We start from the raw sequence: 12,311 nt of genomic DNA on the forward strand, positions 1-12,311 counted from the left end.
TGCCTTAATTTATAACTAAATCTATATTTTGGTGGCATTAGTGTCACTTTATAATGTGACACAAACCCACGAATCGTATCGTGTCATGATTATTTGGGGGTTAACATTAACGCAGTACGTCTTGTATGATTCGGCTTTTTTTTACTTTTGCATGTTAATACTCTAATTTACATATTTATAATAAAAAATAAAAATTTATATAAAGCAGTCTCATTTAAATTACAAAACTTGATTTCAGTTTTTTAAGTTTTAGATTTTATAATAAAAATGCTTAAAACCATTTTAAGTTATAGCATAAACAAACATCTAAAAAAGATACAAACGGGTTAACATGTGAACCTGTCAACCTGAAACCGGCCTTTTTAGTTAAATGTTTTTGCAGGTTTCTTTGAATCCTGTTTATACTGAACCAAACCTACTTTCTGATTCACAAATTAAAACTCGTTGCATGTGTGACCACACTTGCAGATCTGTTATATACTCGTTAATTCGTTATGGTTGCAATCGAAGGGTACTCTCATCAATCTCTAAAATACACGAATTATTATGTATGCTCTATGGATCCCTTTGTAGCCTTAAATACCATGTATGTCGTGCTTTATCGGTCCCATTTGGTCTTGAAGAAACATCTAGGGCATGATTTCAAAGCCTTTCAAAGGTCCGATCACCGTTAAGTCCTCAATTAGCTATAGGAATAAGCTATCTGGCTGGAGTTGTATTGGAGATGGTGAGATAGCATCCGGCAAAGAGCTTCTAACTTGCAAAACCGATCACCGTTAAGTCCTCACTATGGCCAACCTCCGACGTTAGAATCGTAAAGCAATCTGAGAGCATATGCGAAAGTAAAGTGTTGCGTGTGTAGATGGCCCCTACTTTGATGAGAGACCTTATATTTACAGTTGATGCTGGTAAACATCACTCTCATTCATCGAGTGAGGCCCATTATGTTGAAGCTAACGACCTTTAATGGTGACCTCTTGTATTTGATTGGTCCAAAATCTATCACACGCACCGAGACATATATATCTGATTACACATAAAACGAAATTTAAACCGCCTCCTTGTGTGACGTTGACACGATCTTTGGCGGGATTTAAACCAACGTGTTGAACCGTATTTTGATTCATATGGTGCTTGGGTCACCGTATCTCTTCACAAGGCGGTCCATTGACTTGGCACTTGTTTATGTAATAACGAGATATCTAAGATTAAAATAGCCATTATAAAGTATAAAGTTGACACAAATAGATGTATGTACAATAGCTAATTACCAATCTCATATCTAACTAAATCAAATATTCCAAAAAAAATTAACATAGATTTTATACCAAACACAAAAACTGTCAAAATTTAATATCAGTTGGCTGCACGCTATCATAATTTAAGGCACAAGAAAAGAATAACCTTAATTCTAACAAAACATAAAAACTACCGTTATATCTATCGTCCTCAAGGATCAATAGTCTACGACAATCATCAACAAAACTGACCAAGATTTCTTGGTAGTATGAATATCTTCACCTCTATGTATCTGCTGATGTTCTCTTCCTTTTCTTGATAGTTACCACCTTTTTAACTTTGACCGTCCTCTTCTTGACTGCTTTGACTTTTTACCAGACTCTTTAACACCACCATCATCACCAGCAATATCATTTCCACGTGGTAACGGTTCTTCCTCATCCACATTCCAATTACAAAAAAGTCCCTGGTGTTCGCCAAAATCTTTTTGCAATGGTTCTCCTGCTCCCGGAAGTAGGTTAGTGAATGTCACGTCACCGTTTAAACCGCCTTTTCGTTCCAATAATACTTTATCTGGTCTTATAATGGTACCGAGGATGCTTCGGTTCGGACCCAGGTTCATAATAAGTTTATTGTCTGTGAGAGTCGAGCATGCCATTCCAAATGCAGACTTGATCTGCACCAACCGACACAAGGGTATTTTAGACATTTCACTTGTTCAAACACTTTAGGTCAATGCCAAAGGGTTAATTGACTAACCTGGAAATAATTGAACGAATTTTTCCCTATATCATTATCCGGATCCTATCATGAAACACAAAAAAACGAAAATTAATTATATAGTTTCATAATCATAACTTTATAAAATGCAAAACTAGAAAAACAAGTTACCTGTGGATCCTGGATAGAAAGCAGTGACAGTCTGCTTGCATTTAAAAAACTGAAAGTCCAAAGAAAAAACGAATTAAAAATCAACAAATGTATGAACAGAAGTACATCAAAATAATCCTAATTGTTTCAAATTCCAATATTACCCTTTGCTCTTTTTAGAGAAAAATGTGCCTCCATCGCAAGATACACCAACATCTGAACTATTTAACTTACGCCCATACATATCAAAGAAAGTTACCTATTTCCAAAACATAAAGTATTATTATTACTAAAAACAGAAAGATCTCCACGTAACGTTAAGAGCCCGCAAATACAACAGTTTAAAGAGACAAATACCAGAAGGACCCCAAGATTATGTTCTGCAGAAGCATGGGTACCCATTGAATTCTATAATAGAGCAAAAATAATAAGAATTTTATCAGAAACCATAATACAGAAAAGTAACTTAAGTTACACTAACGTTTTAAATCAACTTCTATGAGAACCGATTGTATAAGATGCCACTTTATTCTTAAAGATAAAAGGCATGAAACCCATGATTAAAATAACGAGTAATCATGTGGTAAGTGTATATAGAAAGTACCCGCAGCATTGCTATTAACATAGCTAGGAGTGCATAGGACCCGATCCCACCAGAATACACCTGCAATGATAAAAATCGGTTGATAATACATTTATTAAAACTGAACAAACAAGCTGAAAAGTGTCACACACCTCATTTAACTCTCTTTGTTGAAGAAAAACTTTCAAGATTAAACACAACGGCCTTAAAGGGGGCCACTTAGATATAGCATCCTGAAAATAAATATTAAAAACTTATATTATAACTAATATAAACTTCCTTAACTTTCATATTATTTTTTCATCAAAAGAAATTGTTTCTCTGTTTTCAGATATATGAAACAAACCTGTATATATTCAGCAGCTTTTGGTCCATTTTCCATATCAAAACTGTCGGAAGGAATAAAAATATTCAAGAAAAACTTATACCACTAAAGTTATCATTTTTAGCAAAACAGAATATTTGATATGCCTAACCTTACATCAAATGAGATACCACTTCGTTTCTCCACAAACTTAATGATTGGCACACGAGCCTTGGCAATTACCTGATATATTTTACAATATATATACATACATCCAAACATATAAATTAGACAAAGATTTGATGGAAGCAATGATGCAAATTTACCATAAATTATAAAAGTACCTGAATCTTTTTTGCAACACCTTTCTGTGACAAAGCCCTAGAAAGAGCATATAAGCCCATCTGAGGGGTTCTAATACGCGATTCTAATATCACCATCTACAGTTCAGCTAACAGCCATAAGTTCTCTAATAAGATCCAATTTTAAAAATTAAGATAAAAACAATATAATTCTCACATCAACATCGCTGCTTGGCAGGAACAAACCAGTCTTGAACGAACCAAAAACTTCTACCTGCAACCAAATATTAACCATCAAATCATGCATCTTTCAAGCATCTATCAATACCATCTTATAACTCTTTTTTTTAACACACCTTGCAGTTAGGCCAGATATACTTAATAACATCTGAAACACCTTCAACAGCTGCGTTTCGTGACACTTGCTCTTCAGCAGTTGGAGATAAAAAATCACAAAAATCCAGTATCTCTGCAAAAAAAAAAAGAAAGAAAATGCTTCTTAATATCATACAAACACATGTATCAGCAAAAACAAGGTGTTATACATCTCAGCAGTCAATTCCCACACTCAATTGGTACCATACCGACCAAACACAAACGGTACCGGTGTCAGTACTCCTTTTTCATGTTTTCAGTATTGGAAACCCTCAGCTTTTTATTTTATCAAACCAAAACAAAGGTACAGTATTCAGTCTACTGTTTCACTAGTTTTCGATGTCGGTATTTTTTGGTAATTTCAATAGTACCCGTGCCAATCAGTACCTTATGGTATGGTATTTGACATTCAGTTTCACTCGTTTGCGGCATCCGTATTTTTCGGTAACACATGGGTTCGGTACCCATCTCATCCCTATTATAATATGTCAAATTAAATGCCCAATTTGACAACCCTAACCTAATTAACTATGCAGTCAAATCGGCTGATATATCGGTGACTTATCACTGATATATCGGTTACCGGTCATAGGCCAGCGTATCAGTATAAATATCAGTTTTTGTATCGCCACCGAGAATATCTGTGACTTTTACCGATATATCGACGATATTTTGAGTCACAAATATCGGTGGTATTGCCGGGATTACCGGTTTGGCCCATTTTGTTAGATTTAATGCCCGAAGTCCAGTCCACATTTAAAATTGTTGGCTCAAACACATTCCAAACCCTAACAGTTCGCTCAGATATCTTTGTTTGTGTTCATTTACCTATATATGTATTATCTATTTATATATGTTCATTTATGTTCATTTATATTCGTTAACTGTTTGCTTAGATATTCACCTAAAATCGAAAAATCCTACAATTGGTCATCCACTCAACCCTAAATGGCATCTTCAGCAGCAACTCTAAAACTGCAAGTGTCTGTACTCTGTAACTACATTCGGACCCTAATTGAATATAGATCATGTATAGATCATGTTTTGAATCTCACTGCGAAATCCGATATGTTTCCGCATTAACTTCAAAGCTAATTAATCAAATCAACCCTAACCCAATTTATATGTGTTGATTGGCTTTGGAATGCCTAATTTAATAACCCTAACCCTATGTCAATGATATAATACACACAAAATAAATAAATAAATAATAACTGAACCTTTATGAAGCTGAAGCATGGGGCTTTTAAACCTACAATTAGCTCGAAACCATCCAGCTTCAAGCAACCTCTTCGGCTCTTCATCCACCACCGGCGTAGCCAATTTTGACCGTTTTAACGGCGGCGTAGGCATACTGTAATCATCTCCGTCGTTAGCAACGTCAAGAGAGAAGAATTCAGGAGCGTTGGTTTCCGGCAACGGCGTTGAGATTGTGGTTATTGGAATGTGATTACGAAGGACAAGGTAATCTTCGTTGTCAGGTTCCGGCAACGGCGTTGAGATTGTTGGTGGTGGTGGTGGTGGTGATACGGCTGATAGAGGAGATAGGGTTTCGTATAGGTAGCTGTCGGTTGCCATGACGGAATTAGGTTAATTTTCCGGCGAGTTGATCGGAGGGAATTAGGGTTATGAGGGTTTATGGGTGAATGAACATATGTATGTAGGGAAGATAATAATAATAATAATAATAATAATAATAATAATAATAATATATGGGAAATTTACCAAAATAGCCTATTTTGACTATGGTTCAAACAAAAACCAAACGAGCCTAAAAATCTTGTCGGGCTCGACGGAAGGAATGCTTTCATAACCAGATCGGATATCGAACCGGATGACCAGCCAGTTCAACCGGTCAAACAACTTTCGTAAAAAAAAATGACGAGTCGGGTTGGAAAATTGATTTTTCAAAAAAAAAATCATAGAAAACCGGTACGAGCCGCCGGTTCTCTAGGAGCCGAGCGAACTATATAGAATTGAACCGTCGATGGACCGACTCCCAGTCGGACTGGTTCGACTGGCCGGTCCGGTCTCAACATTATTGGACGGAAGCATGAACTGAATCGTCAGATCCGGCTGTTTATTATTACGTCGGTAAACCGTCGGATCTGACGGAATAGTATGTTTCGTGGCGCGCCCTAGTAGGGTAATTAATCTGTCGAATCGAAAACGGTTTCCGTAGGATCTGACGGGATTTTTAGGCTAGGTTGGGTTTTTGTTTGATATTGGGCTATTTCTGAAAAACCATGGTCAAAATAAGCTATTTTGATAAATTTTACATAATATATTCATAAAGAATTGTGATTTGACAGGTTAACCCCTTCTTGTTTTAATTTTATATGCTTTGTTTATGGATTTGTTATTATTGAAGGGAAGCGTTTTATTTACGTTGTTTATGCGTTAAAAGCTAGGCATGTAAATGAATTGAATGTATGTTTAATGAACTGTTTGATGGAAAGTTTATTTATGAACAAGTGCTTCGTTCGTTTGTTTATGTTTGTTTATGTCCATTCATGTGTCGCTTGGATGAATCATCTACTTGAAGTTTTATATATGTTTGTTTGTGATCTTTTACGTATATTCATATATGTTCATTTATATTCGTTAATTGTTCGCTTAGTTTATTTGAACTAACGTAAACGAACGCAAACATTTTCATTTTTTAAACAAACGAACATGATCACAAATATTTGTCTAATTAAGTGTTCATGTTCGCTTAAAGTTAAATGAATAAACACAAACATATCATTGTCCGTGTTCATTTACATGCATAGTTTAACCACCAACTTCACTTACTTTTTCTCTCCAATTAAATTAGGGCATCTGTAACGGTTCCAACAAAAAGTAAAAAACGTCCTGACATGTCACTGCCACCACATATGTGAAAAACGCCACACAAAAGATGTGTAATCATCGTTTCCGGTGCAAATCATCGTTTTTGACAAAAATTATTGGTCAAACTTTAAACTACTATTTTAGAAAAGAACAAATCGAACCAGAGGTTGGGTTGGTCGGACGGACCAACTAGAAATACTGATTTGATGGTTTAACGACTTAAGCCAGTTTTAATTTTAGTCAATCATTAGCTTGTGTTAAAAATCGTAAAATAAAAATGATTAAAAGAAAAAACGATTTTTATGTTTAGAATATACGTGCACATAACCAATAAACCATACCAGCCTGAACCGTTAAAACCGTCAAAACCTAACCATTCTATTATTAGGATTTCAAACCGACCAACGAGCTTCTATGCCCTTCTAACAACAAAATCTGTATTTGGTTCTCACAAAAAGTTATTTAAACAAGTGAAACCACATTCTACTGGATTGAGTTATCACTTTCGCATCTACAGCAAAAACTATTACTTCCATCTACTGTTTTGCCTCCAAGAGAGTTCTCAAATCGATAAACGATTTGAACTCCTCTCGGGTCAAAGTTAGTGATCGTTTAGCAATTTTGTGCTGAATCAATAAGATGTCTGACTGATTACGTCTCTTAAACTTAACCATTAAGAGGCTTCATGAACCATTAAAAGATTTAACCAAACACACTCTGCCTCTGTCTCAATTACCGTTTTCACCAAAACCACAACCGCGATAGCATACATAACCGACCAAACGCGTTTGTAATCAAAGTCCCCAAACAGGTAGAGATATGTTTCCCAAATCATACTTTTATACCATAACAAAAAGGTTAGTCCCCTATATACATGGCATAATCATATGTGGTGTCCCTAAGTCCAAACCACATACAAAAAACAAAAACAAAAAACAATGCAAGTTACCAAATCCAATCACATTCACATGTTTTCACCAAGGCTGATGATTATAACCAGCAGATAAAGAATTATAAGATAATGGAGGATAACCATGTGCAGCGAGGTTAGGGTTAGGGTTAGGGTTAGGGTTAGGGTTAGGGTTAGGGTTAGGGTTGAAACTTGGGGGGTATAAAGGGAGGAGTTTGGGTAAGGCCAGAGGCTGAGGCTGAGGCAGAGGCACGGAACTTTTCTTGACACTTAAATAAAGAAACTCTTGGGCTTCTTTTGCACCTATCTTCTCAAATGCAGCTATTAGTGTCTTAATATATAAACCCACATCGTACTTAAACTTTTGCGAGCAACTTTTATTACCCTCGTCAACGTCTTGCACACCGCCTTTAACAAGACACCCGACTTGCACACCTTCAGTATACGCTTTACACGCCATTAATATATCGCGTACACGATGTTGAAAATGCCCAATCACCAAATCCTCAAAGTGCTGTGCATTAACCAACCACATATTAAACAGTAAACATTAAACATACAAATAAACGAAAATGATCAAATCTTACCTTTGGTGGGTTGTTCATGGCATAGACCATTGTTTTGAGTGATAAAATAAGGGTGTTTTCATTGTATTGTAAGGAAGCCTTTTCTCCATATTCAGAACCACCTGAATGTGCAAATCCCGGTTCGTTAAAGTAGGGTTTCATGTTCAAAATCAGACCCTGTATCGAGACCAGAACTTGAAGCATGGTTGAAGTGCCCGGGAGCCACTGCTCCTTGTGCCCCCCTCTCCATGTGTTCAGAAGACTCAAACAAACTTTACCACAGTTGTATAGATTTGGATTGATACGAAGACCACCGGAGTGATAGTGCACAAGCTAAAAAAACATGATTAAATATATTAGTAGGAATGTGCGTGAAATCGAAAAACCGATCCCAAACCAAAATAATTGAACCCAACCCAAAACCAACAGTTTGATTATATGCTCTTTCATAAAACAAATTTCAGGTTCGGTTTTGCATGTACAGGAAGAAATCGTAAAACCGAAAAGGCAGACTTCTGTTATCTAATCATTGGACTATAAATAATGTAGCCCAACAATTTAGGCTAAAATGTGCAATAATCAATTAATTATTATGACTAAATTAAAGTTTTTTCCCTTTATACTATTGCAAATTATGGACCGGGTCCTTTCAAGAAATAGCTTTAACTGGCTATCATTTATATGCAAACTTGCCTTGCTTTTAGAATTTGACTTAGGATTGGGTTATGAAAATTGGGATGCAATTAAGAAGATGACCATAGATGGGTTCTTACATAAAGTTGCAGGCGATGACGGCGACATTCGCCGAAGAAAACTTGTTGCAGCTTTCACAGGAGAAAATGATGGAGGTATTCGACATGGCAGGCCCATTGCTTGGGTGTGCTAATTGAGGGTAGGGATTTTTGGAATAAACACACCAAATTAGGTGACAAATAAGATGGAGGTGCGATGTTTGGTGGTGGTATACTTGCCCCGTTAGGGTAAAAGACTATAAGTAAGGCAAGTTTGCATATAAAGACTAGCCACTAAAAGTCACTTCTTTAAAGCACGCAGGCCCTAATTTGCAATAGTATAGAGAACAAAAATTGTAAAATAGTCGATTATTAATTAACAAATAATTTTCCTTCATGACCTAAAAATTCAAGTCCAAATGGCGAAAGTACAAAACCAAACCAAACCAAACCAAACATGAAAAACTGAGAAAAGAAAACCGACTTTTGTCATTAAATTTATGAATCATAAGTGACGTGGCCCAAAAATTTCTAGGCCCAAATGTGTAATAATAATTTATTAATAACTAACGAAAGACTTTAGACCCAAATATTTTGGGTCATTGTTTGAGCCCAAATGGCATTAAGAATTCATATGTTAAAATCAATTGGATAGAATAAGAGAATGATGACTCACAGGCGGGGTATTAGGATAACTGCTTGGAAAACACACATCAAAGAAGAAAAGACCATCATGATACGGTGTCCCCTCTGCTCCAATAATTACAGCCCTTAAAAGATCCATCCTTGATTCATAAGCTCTAACAAATATCGTGTCTGTAAACAAATAATAAAGTGTGATGTATTTTCATAAACCATAATATTTACAATAGAATTAATAAATGGTCCAATTAGTGAGACATACCAGGCAAGTCTTTCTCAAGAATCCTCCACTCTTCTTGTATCCTTTTAGCCCAATTTTTGGGTGGCTGAAACACACTTTCCTGCTTCCTTGATGAATTATTTCTTGCATAATGATGATCTGAATGGTGCATGACAGTATCAAACTTCTTGAAACTTTCATATCTTTTCTTTACATCACCATTGACATACTTTGCTATTTTAGATGAGTTTTTAACAGAACTCGCCCTTACTGAACTCGGCCCATTTACAGCACCAGCCGAACCCAATAACATATCATTCACAGACAACACAGCATTGTTCATGGCCAACTGAGGATAACCTGTGTTCAAGCCCAACTGAGGAAAACTTGAAGGCCCATTTCCAACTTGAGTGTTAGAATTATTAAATGAATAATTAGAATGCATAGTTTGTGCCGAAACATATTTATGAACAGGTGCACTTGATTTGCTTGAAGAAAACACGGTAGACGTGGAGATCGGCTCAGCCTTGTAAGGCTGACTCAGACTCGCCTTCTTCACTTGTGCACTTGAAGTTACAAGTGGAGTTGCAGGGTTATTATCCATTTTCTTTGGGACTAATCCTGGTAACCAAGGAAACGGTGCTTCATATCCTAGGGGAATACCATTGTTATTAAAATGGGATTGTAATGAACCATATTCATCGTCAAAAAAATAGTCATCTAAATCAAAAAAGTTATTAAATCCCGAGTTAAAGCCTGTGGGAATCTCCTGAAACAGACACAAATTGAAAATTCAATTATTCATAAAATGAAAAGACATGATTACCAAAAACTTATACCTTCCCATTCTTGTTTGATACAGCTTTCTTTGAATCCAGTTTTGATGAACTGCTGGAGCCAAGCGAAATGCCCATATTACCCTTTGCCTTCTTGTTAGGCTCAAACATCCCTTCAAGAAGAACAACATCATTGCTGTCATCATCGATGTCAACATCAATTATTTCATGATAAGCAACCTGAGGCACAAATAACCAGTTAACCAGAACGTTCCACTCTTTAACATATCATAGCATATAGAGAAATCAATACAAAGCTACGAATCCCCAATACTAGTTGCTAATCGGAGCCCTGGCAATTCGGTTTAGGCTAACTGGCGAATCGGTCAAACTAAGTCAAAGGCAGGCCTAACTGACCTAATTCCGACCAATTTCCGGTCATTTCAGTCCTAATGGGTCGAGAAGGGGTTAAAACTTGTCTACTTCAAATTTTTAAGTATAAAAATGTACGTATGTAACTGAAAATTACATATAAAAATTTCTAAGAATAATTTAATTAATTGCTAGTCAGTACCCACCAGCCGACAAGCGCCTAGCGAGTTCTATAACACTGAAAAATACAAGCATTAAAAGAAAAGCAAAATGCATACATACAATCAAATATACAATAATCAGTCTCATAGAGATTGCAAACAATGTTCAAAAACCGGTACAAACCAGGCAGTTCAACCAATCAAACCGGAATATCTACAGCAGGCAAGTATTTTGAGTCCAATATTTTTGGCCTGTTCAGCGGTTTTTTCTAAGACACCGGTTTCTACCAAGCAAACTGTTTTAAGCGCAATAGACTTTATAAAATATGTGGCCCATATTTTTCAAAAACTACTTTTAACCTAGCGAATAACATTTACACGTGTACACTTTGAATTCTACTTTTTTTAAAAATCAAGTGTTTTTGCATTATTTTTTTTATTATGGACTAACTTTTGCTTTATTACTTTTCGTATTGTTTTATAAAAATAAGTGCATTTATATGAATTTACAGGAAAGATTTCCTATTCAACCAGTTCTACCGTTTTTCAGCTCAATCCGGTACGACTTAAAAACCGTGCAAACTGCAAACACCACAACTTCCATAAACAGCTTCACAAAAACTACAAACAAATCATCAAAACAATAATAAAACTTACATCAAATACCTAGGGTTTGAGTTTCACATCACAAGCCAAAGCAGAAACAATTAACAAACCCTAGGCCAATCAATCAACAACAACAATTCAATTCATTACCTCTTTTTGTTTACCCTTGGCCTTCAACTTCGCCGATTGATCAGCCAATGGAGGTGCAATCTCAGTCACCTCGGGTTCACCGTACGACGAACTGCTTCCGGCATACGTTCGTTTCCTATAATTAATCAAAATTCAAACCGATCAATAACAACACGATAATAATAATAATAATAATAATATGAAGTATTACTTTGGATTCTGAGCGGTGTGAGTCGCAATTGACGATGATTCCATTGATATAACCTATCGATAACAGGTTATTATCGATGAGAAAGAAAAGCCCTAATTTTTAGGGTTTTTGTGGTCCGATTTATGAACAAAAGTGAAACACAATGGAGAATGAATGAATGAATGAATGAATGAATTTGAGACGGTGATAGATATAATAATAATAATAATAATAATAATAATAATGGTTTATTAAAAAGTACATAAAAGTATATAAAACTGCTAGTGCTGTAATGCAACTATTTGAAGTCCTTGGATTGAGTTTATAGTTGGGGTGAGCTACGTGGACGGTTGTGATGAGGAGGGTGTGGGACCTCCTAGTGCTTACGTGGCGCCATGTTGGATAATGGTGTTGATGTGAACGTTGTGTTCTCGAGTTTACGTGGCGCCATGTTGGAAAAAAAAGTTTTTCTTTCCTTTCTTTTCCATTTCATTTTCTTT

At 35.9% G+C, this 12,311-nt stretch overlaps 2 protein-coding genes across 2 annotated transcripts; both read right to left on the bottom strand.

The window, feature by feature from the left end:
- Positions 1-1,230: 1,230 nt before the first annotated feature.
- LOC143614163 (uncharacterized) lies at positions 1,231-5,308 on the bottom strand. Its single transcript, XM_077087675.1, has 13 exons — positions 4,894-5,308; positions 3,655-3,767; positions 3,516-3,572; positions 3,341-3,436; positions 3,169-3,239; positions 3,039-3,081; positions 2,845-2,925; positions 2,714-2,773; positions 2,467-2,517; positions 2,274-2,368; positions 2,131-2,179; positions 1,999-2,043; positions 1,231-1,915 (listed from the first exon to the last, which is right to left on the bottom strand). Exons 1-13 carry the CDS (start codon positions 5,249-5,251, stop codon positions 1,562-1,564), a joined length of 1,473 nt encoding a protein of 490 aa, XP_076943790.1. The 5' UTR covers positions 5,252-5,308; the 3' UTR covers positions 1,231-1,561.
- A 2,174-nt stretch (positions 5,309-7,482) lies between these two features.
- LOC143614167 (uncharacterized) lies at positions 7,483-11,996 on the bottom strand. Its single transcript, XM_077087678.1, has 8 exons — positions 11,833-11,996; positions 11,643-11,757; positions 10,417-10,593; positions 10,087-10,346; positions 9,620-10,056; positions 9,392-9,531; positions 8,006-8,317; positions 7,483-7,932 (listed from the first exon to the last, which is right to left on the bottom strand). The coding sequence occupies exons 1-8, from the start codon at positions 11,874-11,876 to the stop codon at positions 7,483-7,485; spliced, it is 1,935 nt and encodes a 644-aa protein (XP_076943793.1). The 5' UTR covers positions 11,877-11,996.
- Positions 11,997-12,311: the final 315 nt, after the last annotated feature.

This window comes from Bidens hawaiensis, unplaced genomic scaffold (assembly GCF_021521415.1).
Source record: "Bidens hawaiensis isolate Kalapana, Puna unplaced genomic scaffold, B.hawaiensis_p1.1 tig00039072_1, whole genome shotgun sequence".
Classification (NCBI taxonomy): domain Eukaryota; kingdom Viridiplantae; phylum Streptophyta; class Magnoliopsida; order Asterales; family Asteraceae; genus Bidens; species Bidens hawaiensis.

Excerpts from the sequence above, each read along its gene's own strand:
- LOC143614163 (XM_077087675.1), bottom strand. The coding sequence starts at position 5,251 with ATGGCAACCGACAGCTACCTATACGAAACCCTATCTCCTCTATCAGCC. Across the intron at positions 2,044-2,130 it reads TTTCTATCCAGGATCCACAG|GATCCGGATAATGATATAGG; the intron begins GTAACTTGTTTT and ends GTTTCATGATAG. Across the intron at positions 1,916-1,998 it reads ATTCGTTCAATTATTTCCAG|ATCAAGTCTGCATTTGGAAT; the intron begins GTTAGTCAATTA and ends CGGTTGGTGCAG.
- LOC143614167 (XM_077087678.1), bottom strand. The coding sequence starts at position 11,876 with ATGGAATCATCGTCAATTGCGACTCACACCGCTCAGAATCCAAA. Across the intron at positions 10,347-10,416 it reads TATCAAACAAGAATGGGAAG|GAGATTCCCACAGGCTTTAA; the intron begins GTATAAGTTTTT and ends TGTCTGTTTCAG. Across the intron at positions 10,057-10,086 it reads AAGGCTGAGCCGATCTCCAC|TGCACCTGTTCATAAATATG; the intron begins GTCTACCGTGTT and ends AAGCAAATCAAG.